This window comes from Pogona vitticeps, chromosome 4 (genome assembly GCF_051106095.1).
Source record: "Pogona vitticeps strain Pit_001003342236 chromosome 4, PviZW2.1, whole genome shotgun sequence".
Classification (NCBI taxonomy): Eukaryota; Metazoa; Chordata; class Lepidosauria; order Squamata; family Agamidae; genus Pogona; species Pogona vitticeps.
Genome location: NC_135786.1, coordinates 114,542,271 through 114,562,186, shown reverse-complemented (window position 1 = coordinate 114,562,186; position 19,916 = coordinate 114,542,271). Strand labels below are relative to the sequence as shown.

Below are 19,916 nucleotides of genomic sequence, written 5' to 3'. Positions count from 1 at the left end.
GATTTGTTGGTTCCAGGAGCTGAATTTTAAGCTGTCCAGCAAAGCTATGTTTTTGTTCTCCTTTGCAGAGCTGATTGGCCGCAAGCACATGTCAGTTTTGCTACAGAATGATATCTTTGTTGACTTCTTCAACACATTCCTGAATCTTCCTGTGAGTTTCCCTCTTATGCCTGGCATCTCTTTCTAACAATTTGCCAAACTCAAGAGCAACAAGAGAAAAAGTTAAGAAAAGGGTTGTTGTAGGTGTGAGTCTCCATGTCTGGAGTTGGTAGTCATGTGACTCTTTAGACACAAAGCAACAACAACAACAACAAAAAGATGCCTTCGGAGTCATCAATTAAGCACAGGATGAGCTTTTACGCAGTACAGCCCACTTCCTCAGATAAATGTAGTGTTATCCAGAATTTAATGCCTGTTTACATTAAATTCTGCATTTTTAAAGTGAAAACACAGCAAGCTTAGAGGGAAATTCAGTACAGAAAGCAGTAACAGTGAAAATGGTGCTGGTCTTTCAGAACAACTGTCGCTGGTGACAAGCACCCTGACACTGCTACAGCATAGAATAGATGCAGTCATAATCAAAGCATACTTCTTTATGTTGTTCCAAACAATTGGATGGACATTGTTCCTCCATGAGCGAAAACAATTAAACTTTTTTTTGGTCATGAGACCTGAAAAGTCCCTAAATTACTGGTTAATCTGTCACAAGCAGGATCCCACCGAATAAGAATAAGAATAATCCTTGCTTGTCTTTCTGGATCTTTCTGGCCCATAAGAAAGAAACCTAATTTGGCGGCGGACGAAATTGGCAATTATAGGCCTGTCGCCAATATTTCTTTCATGAGCAAAGTGGTCGAGAGGGTGGTGGCTGACCAGCTTCAGGCACATCTGGATGAAACAGATGTCCTGGATCCTTTTCAGTCGGGCTTCAGGCCATGCCACAGTACAGAGACGGCATTGGTCGCCCTGTACGATGACTTGTTGAGGGAGGCCGACAACGGTAAAATATCTTTGTTGGTCCTCCTCGACATCTCGGTGGCCTTCGATACCGTTGACCATGGTATCCTCCTGGGGAGGCTCTCTGACTACATGTAATAATGTAAAACAAAGGCTTGGCTCTAGCCTGGCTCCGTTCATTCTTGGAGGACCGCCCCCAGAGAGTGCAACTTGGGGAGAGTATTTCGGCCCCATGGAGTCTCAATTGTGGGGTTCCACAGGGGTCGATCATTTCCCCAATGTTGTTCAACATCTATATGAGGCCGCTGGGTGGGGTCATCAGGGGGTGTGGAGCATCGTGTCATCAATATGCTGATGACACCCAGCTCTACATTTCCTTTTCACCAACTGCAGGTGATGCCGTCCTGTTCCTCCAGCGCTGCCTGGGGGCCGTACTGCAATGGATGCAGGAGAACGGGCTGAAGCTGAACCCGGACAAGACGGAAGTTCTGAGGGTGGGTGGCCCTGTGGATGGTGGCTTGGGAAACTCCCTCATGTTTGGGGGGGTGGCCCTGGCCACGAAGAGTGGGGTCCGCAACCTGAGGGTACACCTGGACCCGATGCTCATCATGGAAACGCAAGTGGCGTCGGTAGTCCACACCGCTTTTTTCCACCTTTGGCGGATTGCCCGGCTGTGACTTTACCTAGACACGGGGGCGCTCACTACCTTAGTACATGCACTCGTAATTTCTACATTAGACTACTGTAACGCGCTCTACGTGGGGCTTCCTTTGAAGCTGATGCGGAAACTTCAAGTGGTGCAGAATGCAGTGGCCAGACTCCTTACTGGAATGAGAAAATATCAACATATCTCTCCTACTCTGGCCATGCTGCACTGGCTGCCCATCCGTTTCTGCATTGACTTCAAAGTGTTAATGCTTACATATAAAGCCCTCAACGGTTTAGGGCCTCGATACCTGGCGGAACGCCTACTCCCACCAAGATCTACCCGTGTCACCCGTGCGAGCCAGGAGGTGAGGCTGAGGAGCCTGACGCCGAGGGAGGCCCGGAAGGAAAGAACTATAAACCAGGCTTTCTCAGTGGTGGCTCCTCGCCTCTGGAATAACCTACCTCCGGAGATTCATGCTGCACCCTCGCTGGGTACTTTTAAGAACCAACTAAAAATGTGGATGTGTAGGCAGGTCTTCCCTTCCAGTTAATTCCTGTCCTCTTTCCTTTTTTTCTCTTTATTTGATTTATTTTGTATTTTTTCCATTGCAAAATCATTTAATTAATTCATTGTTATAAATTTTTCTTGAACTCGTTATGTTTTATGTTGTAAGCCACCTAGAGTAGTCGAAATGACTAGATAGGTGGGGTATAAATACAATAAATAATAATAATAATCTACAGTCTACCCATTAGAGCCACAATCCTCTTATAGAACATTGTGTGCCTAAGAGCAACCATGCTGCCATTTTTCATATTTGGCGGGTTTTCTGTTGCACATCCAGTTGGGCTATTGTTTACACAACCAGAGGATGATTGGCTTGCCATAGATGGTCTGCATAATACCTCCCGCCATGTTTGCTCTTATGAAATCTATAACACAGCAGGATTCTGGTCTGCTTTTTTAGATGTACACATAAGAAGCTGTAAGAATGTAATAGAAATTATAATACGTGACTGTTACTAACATATCTTCAGTCTCTGGGGTAGTAAAGCCATGTTTCTTAGGAAGCTCTGATCAGATAGAGGTTGTTTTCTGTTGATCCTGTCTGCTCAGTGACACACCCAGATTTTTTCTCTGCGACATGGCCACTGGAAGCTATCGAGTTAAAAGATTCATACCCTTAAGACCACACTAGATGCAACAATTCATTCATGCCACTAACAAATACATGATCATTAAAAAAACAAAAACAAATAGCAGCTCTAAAGGGACACCTAGATAATGATTACAGTATAAAAGTACCAATACTCCGACTTGTGTAATGTATAGCGAACCAGTGCTCACCAGAATCCTTTGAAAATACTCAGATGGCCAGATGACGGTGAAATCTCCCATCCACAGGGGAAGAATGGATGTTTAGTTGTAATGTTTTTTGTTAATTATTTGTTAGATTTTTAATCTTTTTAAGTTCGTATACGGTATTTAGATATGAATAAAATGTTGGGGAGAAAATATCCCCCCTCTACTTGCCAAAGGACCAAACTAGATGTGATGTTATTTGTGCAAAATTAGAACGTTTTTAAGAGCCACTCAATTGCAAGTTGCACAAATAACATATCTCATTTGCCTGCTAAGCAGACAAAAAAGGACAGTTTTTCAAGTGAAAGTGGTTTGAAAGATGATTCACAACATAGAGTATGCATGTTCTTATATTTTTCCCTTAATTTCCAGGTTTTTATGTTGTTTAAAAATGCATAGAGATTGTCTGGGACTGTGAAAATGGAAAGTTATCTTAAAATTTTGTTCCTTGCACATACTGTAGCTACTTAACTGCATCTTCATAGTGCTGGGCTGAAATGCCATCTTCTTTGATCAGGCTTTCTCTTTGTTTCTTTCTGCAGGTGTTTGGCCAGACACCGACTTTTATAAGCAGTGTTCGCCAGTGGTATCTTTGGCCGGAGTTACCATGCAATCTGGTAAATTTCAAGAATTTCCAAGGCTGACAATCTTTTGTAGAAAGCAAAACTTGATACCTCTGAATTGAGCTTTGGGTAATCCTGGACATCAAAGTTTAACACCAAAAGCCTGTCTACAACCAGCTGGTTTTTGCCCATATTGAAAGGTGGCTGCCATATACTGAAGCAGTGGGGACATTCCTGCCCCACTGACGCAGTAGAGGTGGCATAGAAATATGAAAAAATCTGTCTTTCTATCATCCTGGACCAGAAGGGCCAAGATTCTAAATAATTGTGTTCCCAAGTTGATAACAGGCATCTCTTCCTCAGAGCTAGTCTTGTCTTCCCTTCACCTTCCTCATTTTTAGCTAGCCCATTCTGGAAACATTTCCTCTTCCTTTTTGACCTTTAGTTCTCTTTGTACAGAATTTGCATGACTAAGGGATATTGTGATTCAAATAGTAGCATGTGGGTAAATTAACTATGCCCCTGGTCCAGAAAGCACAGCTGCTCTCTTTTATAGAGAATGTCTCTATCCTTGCCTGTTTTCTTGTTTCCTTCTAAAGAAAAGGGTAAACCTTGAAGTTATCCAAAAGCCTTAGATTTCAGGATCCCTTACTGGTGTGTCACCCTCTCCCCCACCCCCAAATAACTGGCACAACTTTGTTCTTCAATGTCTCATTACCCTTTTGGGGCGCTGTACAGGTATCAAAATACAAAGGCTTGTTGAACTGGTTGGAAAAACATCGCCTCCCTTTCTTTTGCAAAACCAACTTGTGCCTGCACTATGTTCTTTGCGAGGAGCTCATCAGCTTTATCCGGTCTCCAGAGGCGGGTAAGAGTTGAGCTTCTTTTGAATGTTGAAATAAATGTTTTGAGTGTGAAAGCACAAGGAACTGGCATTATCTTGGCTATATGCAAAGTAGGCATATCAGTGGAACCACCCTCCCACAAAATAAAAAAGAAACTGAATATACCTGTTCAGGTACTTCCTGTTTACATTTCTTTAAAAACATGGCTGAAATTGACCATTTTTCTGACCTGGTGTGGCCTACAGTGAGGGCTGAGGGAAAAATTTTGGCTCCCAACCCCCTCCCCTGAGGTTGCTTGCTCCAACTCAACACAGACAGTCATACAGTTTTACAGACACAAGAATACAGACTGATGATGTGCTGTTTTGCCCCAATCAGTGCTCCAACAAACAACTTCTATATCTAGGGAAGGTTTTTGTATACTTCACTCTACTCCCTCTGGTCCCACATGCTTTATTGGGTGACCTGGTCTTTGCTTTGGCTTTATAGCGGAGATGCTGAGATGGAAAAAAGCCGATCAGTGGCTTCTTGAGAAATGCATTGGTGGCAGCAGGGGAATGTGGCGCTTCCGTGCCTTCATGCAAGGAATGGCAGGTGAGAGGGGAGAAATTGAGCCCTAGTCAGGAATTATGTCTGCAGAGACATAGAACTACTCAGAGCTAAAAAGTTCCTCTTCTGGAACAAGGGGGCCCCCTCATTGTTTTTAGTATTAGCATGTGGCGTCCACCCTTGTGCCTCTTGCTTGACCTTCAAGCCTCTGAGCACACGAAGGCAAACACTCTCTCCTTTTACACTTGCTGCCACCAGGTGATCTCTAAATCACCAATACTTCAGAAAGACTCAGGTCCACACTTCAAGTTCTTTTAAATAAAACTTTGGTTTATTGATTACAGGGATTCATAAATATCTTCAGTAGCTAATCACACCTAAATTTCCCAAGCTACACACTCTATTACTCTGTCTGGCTTTTCTCTCCTGCCTGACTCTTACATTTCTCTAACTGACTCAAACTGCCTCTCTGACTCCGCCTCTTATAGCATCTCTCTTGGCTCCGCCTCTCAGCAACATGAATATTCATAAACTATTACATAATACAAGAACCATAGATCTAATAAATGGAGAACGCTACATAGCATTATTGGTTTTCTTGAATTATTAGTTATATGTGTATCTTGCCTTTCTTGCAGTGAGCAGAAGGCAGGTTAAGTGGCTCTGATTCTCCCATGTTTTCCTCACAGTGTTTCTGTGGGGTAGAGCAGGCTCAGAGGGAATGTCTGCCCCAGGGTTGCCCAATGAGTCTCACAGCTCAAGGATCCCTGGAAGCTGGATCTTCCAAGTCTCCACCCAACCCTCTAAAACTGCCACACTGTCCTGCACTGTTAGACTCATCATGGGTCATATTTTAGCTGCCGGGTGGGGGGACGGGGACATGCAGCTTTGCAGACCCATAAGCTCCATTCCACCCAGACATTTTTAAAAAACTCTCAACATATATTTTTTTAAAGAATTATTGCTCAGAAAGCCCCTATGAACTGTCCAGGGGCATTATTTTGCTATTTTAAAAGAGCCCCCTCCCCAGCATATTTAGAGCCTCCATGTCCCCCTCCCATTTATTTTATTAGTTATATTTTGGGCATACAAGGGGGCATTTTTCATTACAAACCGTATTTTGGGGTTTTTTTTAAAACCATTTTTTTCAGTTAAGAGAGACCCACTCTAGGAATATTTACAAAGTATTACCACAACTTCCCCATTAAAAAAATTTAAAATTTCCCTTTTTTTGGCTCTACCCCCTTTAGCTATAACAACAACAAAAAAATGGTCCTCAATTCTGCTGAGATCACCCATCCCTGTCTCAGATCAGTTGAGACTTTAGCAATTCTCACCAGCTTGGTTTTTCAGGTATATTTCCATAGTAAACAGGCTTGCTTGTACTTTTGATAATTATAGAGTGGAATTCTCAGGAACTGAGATGGTTTTCCAGCTGCCAAATTTTGTGGGCAGTGACACATGCAGTGTTTCTGAAATGAAACTGTGACCTTTCATCTGCTCTGACAGGAGAAGAGCTGACCAAGTTTTGGTTAGCTGCAGAAAGAATCCTTGGAATTGACGAAGCCGATGAGTCCCAGCAAGACCTCTATGTTTCACTGATCCAGGTGTTGATGGCCACTCACTTGCAGGAGGGCTCCACCGTTGTCACTCTTTGTAATACGTCCATTGGTAAGGCACAAGCATGCATGTAACATAAAGGTTAAGATGGCATTTCCCCCTAGCGGCGTGCTTGCAGAGTGCCGCTTGTATGCTGGCAGAAACAAATTAAGTAACTAATCAAAGGTTCCTGTCACCCCAACGCACCTGCTTTTAAAGAAGGAGCTGCTCTGCCCGCCACGTCCTTCCACAATTTTCTGCAGAACTTATGGTGTGCTGAAGAAGCTTCCCATTCGGTCTCTGCATGAGACAACATACTCAGCAAGGTTTACCTCCTCCTGCTGAAAGCATCAAGTGTTCCTGGATCAGCCCAAAGTACTATTTAGTATCTTGACTGGTCAGTCCAAACAAAACATGACAGACTACTGCTACTGTTTTTGTTTATAGTCAGTGGCTGAAATCCAGTTATAAGTTGCAACCAGAACAGGCCCATTCCATCAGTGAGGATTTAGTGAGTCAACTCCATAAGTTCCATTGCTTCAGACGGACTTAGTCTACATAACTGCAACTTATTACTGGATTTCAACCCATATTTAATAATAAGAATGTGCCATCTACTCATTTCTGAATTATGGAGACCCTCACAGGGTTTTCTAAGTAAGAGGTACTTAGTTCTCTAGTTCTTTCTTCTGATGGTTCTCTGAGACCTTGTCGCTTGCCTAAGGTTACACAGGTGGCAAAGCATGGAATTCAGTCATGCACACTCCAGCTGTTCTTGGGTGATGCCTCTCCCAGGAGGCCCAGGGGTGAGGGATTTGAATTCCTGGTCTGTGGCTCCTCAGTCAGGTGCTCTAATCCACTGAGCTGTATCAGCTCCGTGAATATTTGCAATTTGCAGCATTTCCAATTAACTTTATACAGTATGTCAAATGGTATGACAAATGTGCCTATGTTGACATCACTTCTGTCCAGCCCAGGGCACAGCTCACAGAGAGCAGCTGGAGTTTTTACCAAGAGCTAAAATCCTACCGGATGGGGGAACTGCATGGAGTGGGACAGGAACTTGTGGCACCTCCTGAACAAACAAGATTTCAGCTTTTTTCAAAAGAACTGGGCATGCTCCATTTTTAGAGTTTGTAAGCACTGCAAAAACGTAGCCAAGTCTGTTTAATCTAATGAAGTGATGTACAGAAAAGTGTATGCGTATACATCCATGGATACCCTTCCTTATTATTTATTTATTTATTTATTTATTTATTTATTTATTTATTTATTTATTTATTTATTTATTTATTTATTTATTTATTTATTTATTTATTTACTGGCCAGGTATGTAAACCATACCCGGAATTTAATATGGCTACCGGCCACACTTAAAAACACTACACACACACACACACACACACACACACACCATAAACAGAAAATTCACAAGACAATTAAGAGCAAATTCCACATCTACTGAACTACAGTTCCCACTTTCTCCCACTAGCATGCACTTTGATGATCAGGAATCGGAATTGTATTCAATGAGTGCCACATTGGGAATGTTTCCCCTAGACAATGATCGCTCCCTCATGGCATCTGCAGCTCTCTGAGATATTACATAATTAAAAAAAAAACCAACAACAATTATCCCAAAAGCCAATATAGAATTATAGGAAATCCAGCCAGTTTGTTGGAAGGCCTTCTTTTCATTCTTTTCATTCTATAAACCCCCACGCCCTGTTTCTCTGACTATTTAGACAGGCTTTCCTGGATATCACATTGTCAGAGTGCAGAGGTGCTGTCAGTGCTTAAATTATCTTTTCTGCCACTTGTCTTGGTGTTTTCATGTTGTCTTTTTCTTCGTTTTCCTTTTTCTTAGTTTAAGTAGATATATATGTTTAATTTGATTTTTGTACTGTTATTGTCTTGTGAATTTATTTAAAGTGTTGTTGTTTTATCATGCTGTGCACCACCCAGAGTGGCCTTGCAGCCAGATGAATGGCATAGAAATTGAACAAACAAACAAATCATCTTTCTAGAATCCCTTTTGAAAATATCTCCCCACCACCCTCAACATGCCCGCACTCGAAGAGAGATCCTGAGTGAGATGCAGAAGGTTGCCCTCTTCAAAATAGAAAGTTACTGGCTCCCCAACTTCTACATACATTGCAAGCTGAGCATGGAAAACGAGCCCAAGTGCCTCCATCTTCTCCAGGAATATCAGGAGAGGTTACACAAGGCAGGTTTGCCGAGGCCATTGGTGTCCCCTCTGCCGCCGATGAGCATCAGAGCAAGCAGCCTCAAAGCAAAGTCCTACTCCAGCCTGAAGAGCAAGAGGAAGGTCTGGGATCAGATAAGGGGCAGAAACCTTTCCTCAAAAGAGAAGCGCAGGGGCCGCAGGAGGCCAAAGTCACGGAAGAGCAGCCCGGAGGAGAAGAGGCACCGCTCCTCCAAAAGACCTTCTGTGAATCCAAGCCCTGGTCAGACAGCTCATGCCATGGAGTCTGACAGGGCAGCTGTCTCTGAAGAACCACCAAGCTTCAAAAGCAGTCCGAGTGAATTCCTACCCTCTCCCGTGGTGGACGAGATTGTTGAGAAGACCACCCTTAATAAACTCCGTGCTTCCACTCCAATGGTCCAGTTCCCCTCCATGCTAGCCTTAAGGACTCTTGTGAAGTCTCCCATGTGCTTAGATTTCCTCCCTTGGGCTCTCACGGCTGATAAATGCGCGGGGCGTCCCTTCCGTGGGTTTCTGCTGTGCCGTAGTTATGCCATGGAAGTGCATCTCCTGGACTTGTGGCATGACTTGGAGGACTTTTTGCGCATGATGCTGTGCTCCCTAGGAGAAGGGAATATCCTGTTGCGCCATGTGATGGGTGAGAGGATCTGTGAACTATACCTAACTCAGAGCAACAACTGGCACCTTCCTTTGAAACTAACAACGCTCCGGAGTTTGCAGAATCTTCTGCCTTCTGGACATGTTATCCCCTGGGTACTCAAGGCACAGAAGGAAATCTGTAAGGTGGGAAATATTTCTTTCTCTTGATGAACATGATTGCAGGAAGCATTGATATCACCCTCTCAAAATGCCACCTGCTGTGGCCTAGGTACCAGTATGCTTTTAGCCAGGGTCCACATGCCAGCTTTGATCCTCTGGGAAAATTCCAAATACTCTTTGCTTGTTCCCTGCAGGATCAGGCCAAAAGCCTTTCTAGTCCAGCATTCTGTTCCCGCAGTGTCCAACCAGATGCCCATGAAATCTCACAACAGAATATGAGCCCAGTAGCTTCGTCCAGCTGGTAGTTTTTAGGAACTGGTGTTTACTATCATCAGGAGTAGTGGTCATTGATTAGAAAATGTGACTAGGAGGAGAGTTTGGAATGTTGTATTAGAAAATGAGCATGTTTCAAGAGCTAAAGCTTTTTAACAGTCAGCATCCCTATTCATTTACACTCCTCCCATCACTGGCAGGACTATTGCATAGGCTACAATATTTGAAAAGAGAGAGAGAGAGAGAGAGAGAGAAAGAGCAATATTGCCCAATCTTTTCAATGGCAACACCTTATTTCCTTTTAATCTTATCTATTCTCCAAGCCTAATGCCTAATGGCTAATATCTGAAATACAGAGTGAAACCTTTGTTTTCACAATATTGTTAATTGATTAGTTTAAAGAACTTCATGCAGCAAGGTAAAAGAGCTGGGTTCTTTGGTGGGAAACAGGAAGATCACGTAGATTTGTTCTTGTTTTTCTTTTAGATACTCAGCTTCCTGTATGAGGAATTCCTGCACCAAGATGATAAAATGTTCCTGTATTATGTGGTAAGGGTGAAGTGGAACCATCAAGGCAGTGAAGACAAAGTGAAGGACTTCATGTGTCCTTCAGTTTGTCAAAGCTTAATCAAGGGGGTCATGCCAGATTTCTTTACATTGGGAGGGGAGGGGAACAGGGGGAAGGAGGATATCTATGAGATACACATGCTGAAATCCTGTTGCACAGCTCCACATCACATGCACCCCAAAATTGTGAAAGGAAACCTTTAATCCATGGCAATTTGCTATTGCTGCTGAGGTCATCCCCTCAAGCATGCAGAACAGTGCAACAGGATTTTAGCCAGAGTTTCTTTGGTGGGCACTTAAGAGCATGGATAGGTGTCATCTATAACAACCTTCCTTAATCTCATGGCCATCAGAGGTGTTTGGCTGTGGCAGTTGTACCGGATGGGATGATGGAAGTTGTAGTCCTGCATATTTGCAGTGGGCAACCCTTTTTTCAGATTTCCCCGCTGGCCCTTGTCGTTGCAGAGTGGCAAGGAGAAACAACCTAGTGAAGAGACGCCTTACGATAAAGATGAGGACCTCCGGCTAGTCAGAAGGATAATTGAATCTGTGCACCTGAGCCAAGCCTTAGCTGGAATGAGAGACTTTGATCTGCTTTCTGGAGAGCACTGGCGATTGCTTGGCACTCAGGACCTCAGCAAAGGGGGCTCCATCTTTATGGAAGTGGAGCCTGTTGTGCGACAGCTTGGTAAAAATAGCTCAGCCCTCATATTTCAGATAAGAAAGAACTGTATTTAATTTTGTCTGCTGAGAACAAAGTTTGGAGTGTTTGGGAAGCTGACTGCTTGGTCCATGTGTATGCTACATAATTATATTATTCTACTGTATACTACATATGTGAGGATAGTATGTATATGTAGGACAGATTGTGATTTTATGTATTGTTATAGAATGTCATCTCTTAGACCTTAGAATTTTAGTTTGGTAAGATTTCTACTTGTGCTTTATGTGCAAAAATCTTCAAAATTAATAAGAAGCAAAGAATACCACGTATATTTTGAGTATAGCCACTTTGCTCTTCTCACCTCACACATACTGTATATACATGCATACATACATCCACGCATAGACCTCCACAGACCATTGCTTCTTACGAAGAAGGAAAGATGCAGAGCACATCCATACGAGACTTCGATCAATTGCACTTGTTTCATTTCACAGAATTTATAGGGGGTCCAGATGTGGCCACCTTCAATTTGTAACTTCCCAATATTTTTCCACCACTTTTCTTTTTTCAGGAGAAAAAAAGAGTGAAAGAGAGAATAGCTACAACGGGGTCAGAACTGTATTGTTGATCACCATGTAAAGATTACATAACTTGCAAGTAATTCTGGCTAATTGACAATGTGATGGGAAACATTTCCCTTCCACAACTGGACAAATGTCCAGGAGCATGGTGGAGATGTGGAGATGTTCCTGAGCACCTTGTTAATTACCCATAATTAGCAAATGCCAATAAGATTTCAGCATATTTATTTTGATTAGTAGCGCTGGAGGTTCCTAAAACTGGGGGGGGATCGCCCCCCCACGCTCCCAGAAGGCACGAGGGGGACTTTCCAAGCCAGATTTTTTTAAAATGGCATGGAAGGGCCCAGAGATGATGGCAGCTCCCTATGTGCTCTCAGGGGCTGTGTAGGGCCTGCAGGATGCACTTTGCTTACACCAAGAACATAGCACACAGTTGGAGTGGGGAGTTTCTGTTCTTTCAGAAGTTTTGGGCTACAGTTCCTATGATGCCTTTCAATGGGCTCCATTCTTTGGGACTTCTGAGAAAAGAAGTCCAAAGCCTCTGAGGATTTGGACTTCTGCAACCTTAGTTTAGAGAAAGCAGAGAAGAATCTTCAGCGTTGTGTGGAGCAAACATGGGCTGGATATATGTGTGTATGTGTGTGTAACTCAGATAGTATGAGACTAGGGTGTTAATCCCAGACTTATTTGTTGACACTTTATCCTTCTCATTTCTTGGGGTGGAACATAATCTTTTCTGGGAACAGTTTTTCAGGTTCATTTTAGTGAGTCCGAAGTTCAATTAACATAGTCTGAATTCATCCCAAGGCACTTCTGAGTGGACTTAATGGCTGTATCTCATACAGAAAATCTTGGAGTCCAGTAGGTCTAACTTATGTACTTATAGAATTTCATAAATATATTTCATGGCGTTCTGTCACACACCAATACTTTAAATGTGTGTCTATGGAATCATTCAAAAGCACTCACTGCTTTTCCTGAGGGCTTGAACAATGTTAGTAATATCTGTGCTGCTGCTTTCTCTCTCTCTCTCTCTCTCTCTCTCTCTCCTCTAACAACAGATTACAGTAGCATGGCATTTGAGGAACTGGCTGTATTAAACCCCAAGATGGCTGTGGAACTTCTCAGTAAAAATTTCAGGGACTTCTGCAAGAAGTTCCCCTCTGGCGGTGAGTCTGGATGAGGAATTGGTGAAGAGGAACTAAGGAAGGGAGAAGAACTAAACGTAGGCAAAGGCTTCTACACATAAGCTGAAATCCTGCTCGTAACATAAACCGAAGGATAACTTTAAATCTGCTCCCCTCCTGGCAAACAAGGCACCACTGCTGTAGTTCTCTGGGGGAGGTATGTGCATGCTTGCATGTTGCGTGTCCATGTGCACCTGTAAGAATCACAGCAGCACTTTGTTGTTGAAGGAAGAAAGGACAGAAAGGTATGCTTTGGGTTACACGATGAACAGGATTTCAGCCAGCAGGCCTTTATGTCTAGTTTTGATCTGAAAAGAAAAAGAAAGGGGAGAACATTGGTGTTTTTTAAAAAAAATATAGGGAAGTTTTAATAACATCAGTTCATGTTAAATTCATGAAATCTTGCAAGCATTGGCTACCCGTGGTCTGTGTAGGGGGGTCCCTCATCCTGCTACTGCAACCTGCTTTCATCTGAGGACATGGGTTGAAATCCACAAAATCTATGACAAAACTTGTTAGTCTTTAAGGTGGCCCAAGACTTTTCTTTTCAAAAAAAGTCCTCCCAGAACAAGTTGTAAGACGTTTAGCCCTCACCTAGGAATACTGCTTCATCTCCCTTGCAGGGGTTTTCGTTCGGCCAGTAGTTGCAAGGAGGAGCCTCCACTGGACCAGGTCAAGCCTTTCCTTCATGAGAAAAGGGCCTGTCTCCAGAAAGTTCCTTTCAAAGCCCAGGTAGTATGTGAACCTGCTTTGGGGGGACATTTTGCCTTTTGGTTTTGGGGCAGCCTGGATGTAAGGAGAATTATGCACCTTTTCTGTTCTGCAAATAGCAGTGTGGGAAAGGTGAACAGCCTTGGGACACTGATATACGTGCTTTGTTTAACTGTCAAGTGATATAACTGAAAGTAATTCTGTTTATTTTAATGAAAAGCAGAAATTCATGTGTGAACAAGCCCTAGCTGGCATGGCTGGAAGTCAGCCGAAGAGCAGCAAATGAGCCCATATCAGTACTCTGCATTCCACCCTTTTTCTTTCTCATGGGTTTACACTCCTTCCCCCACTTACTGTTCCTTCAGTCTTTCCTTACTTTTGTACCCCCATATACCCACAATAAGGGACGTGGTGGCGCTGTGGGCTAAACCACAGAAGCCTGTGCTGCAGGGTCAGAAGACCAGCAGTCGTAAGATCGAATCCACGCAATGGAGTGAGCTCCCATCGCTTGTCCCAACTCCCGCCAACCTAGTGGTTCGAAAGCATGCAAATGCGAGTAGATCAATAGGGACCACCTCGGTGGGAAGGTAACAGCGTTTCATGTCTAAGTCACACTGGCCATATGACCACGGAAGATTGTCTTTGGACAAAATGCTGGCTCTATGGCTTGGAAACGGGAATGAGCACCGCCCCCTAGAGTCGAACATGACTTGGACAAAAATTGTCAAGGGGAACCTTTACCTTTACCTATACCCACAATGGTACACAATGTCATCATAGAGCTATAGAATAAGTGAGTGGGAAGGGGCATATAGTTATCATTATTGAAGATGGAAGATTTTAATCACATCTCCTTCATGTGAATCCAAATCTTATCAACTATAGTGGCTAGCAACTTTATTTTAAACAAAAAATAAGCTTTTCAGGTCTTCAGACACAGTGGAGAATTCTCTGGTAGCTCTTAGAATTCATTGGCTAAAATCCTGTTGATTTAGCACAGTAAGTCATGGTAAAGTAAGCCTATTGAACCAGTGGTCATTTGGTGAATCAACTCCTCATTAAGTTCCATTGATTCAACTGTGCTTACTCTAGTTGCAATTTACTTTAGCATAACAAGTCACAACTAGAGTAAGCCCATTTGAATCAATGGATTTTATGGAGCAGTTGACTCAGCAAATCCCCAGCAGGCCTACCCTAGTGCTACTTAATGTGCTAAGTAACAAGATTTCAGCCACTGGGTTAGAATGTTGTGGTGGGGGAGGGGACAACTTTTCCCCATTCTCTCCAACATTGCCCACATCCATTTGCCAAATAGGATTTCCTGAGCAACTGTTTATATAAATATGTGATAGGAACTCATAAGTGTTTGGCATTCTATCTGCTCTTATCCTTTCTAGATCATTTACGGATGTGCTACAGAATCTAACTCACCTGGAATACTTCAGGCATTTTCTCAAGATGCACAATGCTGAAGCCCCACTACTTTTCTGGATGGCTGTGGAAGAACTCAAAAGCGAGCCCAACCCCCAAGTTCAACGTCTTCAAATCAACCAATGTGTCAGGACTTTCTTCTTCAACCCTATCCCACCTGGTAGGCAGGCTACACTCTGGATGGATTTCTTAGTTCTGATGCTTCATGCAATAACTGCCACCCCATGACTTCTTGTGGCCCAGCTTTATGCTATGTTTATGCTTTATGCTTCCATCCTTTCTAGGTCCTACAGCTACTTTGTACTTGGCTGCCTGGCCCAGTCACTAAGAGCACCCTTTGATCATTGCCCCTTTGCTGTTTACGGCCATTAGTTCACAACCTAATCCTTTTGCTGTAAACTGAACTGCGCCCACTGTTTTTCAGGGAACTCTCATTCCCTTTGAGTTGAGTTGAACTACTAGAAGTGACTCTGTAGACATGTGTTTGCTCTTCAAAATGTACCTCCTATTTTTTGAGCCACATAAACATGTTCTGCACATGTTCATGAAAGAATAAAGAAATGCCTAGGTTGATGCCCCGTGTTTTGCTGAACTATACTGGACTGAGGGTAATCTCAGCAGTATTAGTGGTATTAGGTGAGATAGCCACTTGTGTGCGCATCAGAATAAGTTAGAATTGCACATCCCAGTATGGTTGTACACTTGAATGCATGTTCTGTGGTGCATTCTGGTATCCCAATAATGACATTGTTTGCCCTCATCATGTATCCTGTTGCCTAGCATCAGCTGCACAACAGACGTGGTATCACAGGTGGTCACTAATTTAAAAAATTATTTTTTTTTATTTTGGATGTCTATGATTTCATAGCATTGCATGTTGAATTGTGTACTTTGCATAATGGGGAAAAGGGCTCTTTAATTAGTGGTAGTCATACCCTCTTAATGGCTAAGTGTCTGTGGGAGTTTGCTCAGTTTTGCAGTGCTATGCAGTGGCAAAAAATTAGAAAATTCTAGAGAATCTGTGCATCCCTTTCTACCACCACCCCACCTTTCTTCACTCAGAGAAGCTGCTGCAGTGCAATGATGATATTATCAGAGAGATTCCAAGGGCAACTCTTGTCACTGTTCCCATGCTGGTGACAGCACAAATGGCGGTCAAGAAGGCTTTGGAGGATAAATGGTGAGTGAAGTGGAAATGCATAACTGGATCACAGGGACTGTTCTACAAATGTAAAAACAGGCAAAGAGCTCTCTCTTTTTTAATTTGCATTTATGTGCCGCCCATCTAGACATAGTCTACTCTGGGCGGCTCACAACATACAAGATAAAAACAATTTAAAATATACACAGCTTTACATTAAAAAAAACCAAAACGATATAAAAATAATATCATAAATTTACAATTAATTTAAAGCAAACAGTCCCAAGATGGCATGAATTAAAAGGAAAGAAATAAGAAATAAGCATCACTTAATTGAGCTTGAGCACTCTTGAGTTTGAACTACCTTTTTTGTGAGATGATGTGGGGAGAGCATGGATGTAACTAGTATTAAAAGTTTCTCACATAACAAATGGAAGTTTAATTCCAAAATTCTAGAAATAAAGCAATCCCATCACATTCATGGCCCACAGCGTGGCAAGACATTGCCATAGATTTGTAATGTTTCACTTCTGCAACCAGAGATCAACTTTTCTGCATGTAAGATTCCAGAAGTTGCCTTGAATCTTAATTTAGTTGATGTATTTATTATTCACTCCTGCTTTTCCAAACAATGGTGCCCAGTTGATCTATTGAGTATAAGTTAGTAAATAAGGGCTGGAATTCAGTAGTAGGTAACAGAAACAATGGAATTTACAGAGGAGTTGACTCACCAAATCTCTGCTGATTCAATGGGTCTACTCTAGCTGCAACTTACTGGACTTCAGCCCTTATTGAAACATCAGAGAGTTGGTGATTTACCTGCTTCATCTTGAGACAGGATCTGTTTTGCATGTTCTAGGATAAAACTATGGGATACCCAGAATGGTGTAATGGATAGAGTGATGGATTAGGGCTCAGAAGACTTGCTCAGCCATGGAAATTCACTTGGGGGGGGGTTGGAAGGTGTAAAGCCACTCATCAAATATGCCACCTACCTTGAAAGCCCTATTAGGATCGTTATAAGTTGGTTCTGACTTGATGGCACATAACATATAACATAATGTAGGACAAAACCATACACTACAGATAGTCTGTCATGAAAGGTTGATGTCCTTTAACTTCCACAGATACATGAGTCATCCATTGAGCAATCACTTTCATACTTAATGACTGAGTAATTGTTCTACCTCCTCATGACCAACAACAAAACAAATTAATTTGCAAACTATAGGATGTCTTAAAAGCTTCTGTTATGATACCTAGGTGTTCTGAGCTTGTAAGGAATTCTAGCTTCTAATGATGTGGAATTTGTAACATATAGCTCAGCATAAGGATGTGACAAGTACTCAACTAATTTTCTGTTCTCAGCAGTTTTCAGAGTCTTGCCCTGCCAAGTCTCCCCACAGAAACGTCCCCCTGATCCAAAGAGATTTCCTAGCTTGCTCCAAAAACGACTCTCATTTTCTACTGAGAATTCAGGTTTCCCAGGTTAATTCATTCTCTCTGGTCACATAGGAGTCAGCAGAAGTGGGGAGGAAATTGGCTGTTGGCTTTGTTGCCAGCTTGTTGGCAGGTACGTCTGCGGTGGCTGTCCAGATTTGCAGGAGACACAGTTGCAGCAGAACTATCTTAACAAGTTGCAAAGATATGTTGCTCAGTGTGAGCCGCCCCCTCCATTATGAGGGGGCGAGTCTTTGCAGAAGAAGGAGCTTTATTAAAGTGAGGAAGGGGAGAAAACAACTTGCACCAAAAGTCTAGCACTAAGCTTTAAAAAGTCTGACACTAAGCTTTCAAAAGAAAAGAAACATGAAGAGGAGGGGGGAAAACAAGCAGACCTAGGCACTAGGTCTGGGGAGGAGAGTATTCAAACAGCAGCCAGTTTCCCATCCAAATGGGCCCACTGCCCTGACTCACTCCTGCTGTAGAATTGGTACAAACCCCTCCAAAGAAGGATTAAACTGTATGTATCGGCACAAGGGGCCATATTGTCAAAGCTGATGTGAATGCATTTCCTGAAAAAAGGAGTAAAAGTCCCAGTAGCAGAAGAAAACGGGGGGGGGGGATATGGGTGGGTGGGTGGACTCTGGGCTAGTTCACACTGACTTGTATATCATGTAGTCAGCAGAAAATAGTATGAATCTGACTGTCCCAATCCTGGAGCTATTCCTGCATTATTTGCCAGTATAGTCAATCCCTAAGTGAATTGTGCACAGGAAAGATGCCATTCTATGTAGGAATTGTACTAATCTTCGTAGTTTGGATTTTTTTTCCAGAAAAAAAGAAATAATTGCAAAAAGAAAATCTTACACACAGAAATCACAAGGGAAAAAAGAGGGATTTATTTTCTTGCTTTCTCACCAAAAGCAAGAGACTGCAAGATTCACATCCGTGGCCTTGCTCCTCATTTTTCAGAGAAAACATTTTGGGCCAGGAGCAAGGGAATTAAAGGAAAGGCATCTTCTGGGCATTCTCTACTGGGAAAACCCTGGAAAGGGCTGCCAGGGGCCAGAATTGACTTGATGACATATGATGATAATGATGATGGTGACAAAATGATGAATGTGATGGACTCTAGTGGAGAAACTGATTTCCTCATTTAGCTTGCTGTCCTTTTTGCTGGATTTTGGCAGGTTTTCATTGTATCAGGGCTTATATCCTGATACTGATGTTACACTTCTGCTCCCTCCCCCAGCGAAGCCAAAGAGGGCCTCCATGATAAGAGACAAGCTGGTGAGTGAAGACTGTGGGGTAGGGAGAAGGTTCAGATTGTCCTCCTTCTGCTGTAGAGTCAGTCCTACTATGTTTGAAACTAAAGGTCTAAATGAGCTACTAACATTCCTGTCCTGCTATGAACCTAAAAACCAATGTAAACTTTTGAGATGTTTGGGGGAGCAATAATGTTAGATGCAACACCGAGGGAAGTCAAACTTGCTGCTCATCATGATCTGCCTCTGGTTTCTGCTGGAGACACAGCTGACTAAAGAAGATTGCCCTGTTGCTTCCAGCAGATAGTTTAAATAAAAAGAAAAGAGGTGACTCCTTGTAAAAAGAAAACAAGCGTAGCAGAGGAAAAGATTTTATTTTATGTATTTGCCAGGTGTACTCTACTTCAACTTAACTCTATTACCAGCAGTACATCCACAATGCTGCTTTGCAGTTAGCTCCAAAAAGAGAATAGAAAGGAGAACAAGCAAGCCTATAAGTATTCCCGGTCTTGTTACTATGTTTGAAAGATTGTGAATATTTTGTTGGTACCAGGCCATAGAGAACAAAACAGAATCTCAGCTGCATCCCCAGTATAGGAAGGTTTGAGAAACAAATATTCCGGTTTTCAAAACTTTTCAGATTATATGCTTGAAATTGATTGACTTTGTGGATAAGTTTCATTTTTCCTCATCGAGGAACAAACTGTGTTGTGTTCTTCCACAGAGAAGGACCTGGCACGTACTTGATGCAGTTATTAAAATGGTCTGCAGGTTTCGCAAAGCAATGAGCTATGCATTACAGCGCAAGCGTTTTGAAGAGTTCCTCCGCCGGGAACTGAAAAATGACAAGGAAAGTATGTCCTGAGTTTTTATCTTGGGGAAGGTCATAGCAGAAGTCTTCCCTTGGTTTATTTTCTCCCCTTTCTTATTTAAGGCAGGGAGAGTGAAGGTCAGCATGTCTGAGATTAAATCAGTGGTTCCCAATCTTGGGTCCCCAGACATTACTGGACAAAACCAGAAGTCTTCATCACTAGCTCTGCTGGCCATTGTAAAACAAGAATAGACATGGGATATTTGTATTCGTATCCCTGGGTATACGAATATCGGCGCTGCAGGTGTCTGGGAAAACTGGACCCTCCCCCC

General features: G+C 42.7%; 1 protein-coding gene across 1 annotated transcript in view; it reads left to right on the top strand.

The window, feature by feature from the left end:
- Positions 1-19,916, top strand: part of RGSL1 (regulator of G protein signaling like 1) — a 36,584-nt gene that overhangs the window by 523 nt on the left and 16,145 nt on the right. Inside the window, exons 2-14 of the mRNA XM_020789736.3 lie at positions 69-151; positions 3,511-3,585; positions 4,270-4,399; positions 6,435-6,596; positions 8,552-9,534; positions 10,270-10,332; positions 10,816-11,038; positions 12,660-12,767; positions 13,409-13,517; positions 14,894-15,087; positions 15,990-16,107; positions 18,699-18,798; positions 19,498-19,627. Coding sequence (XP_020645395.3) covers positions 69-151; positions 3,511-3,585; positions 4,270-4,399; positions 6,435-6,596; positions 8,552-9,534; positions 10,270-10,332; positions 10,816-11,038; positions 12,660-12,767; positions 13,409-13,517; positions 14,894-15,087; positions 15,990-16,107; positions 18,699-18,798; positions 19,498-19,627 — 2,478 coding nt within the window. The remainder of the gene's footprint in view (positions 1-68; positions 152-3,510; positions 3,586-4,269; positions 4,400-6,434; positions 6,597-8,551; positions 9,535-10,269; positions 10,333-10,815; positions 11,039-12,659; positions 12,768-13,408; positions 13,518-14,893; positions 15,088-15,989; positions 16,108-18,698; positions 18,799-19,497; positions 19,628-19,916) is intronic.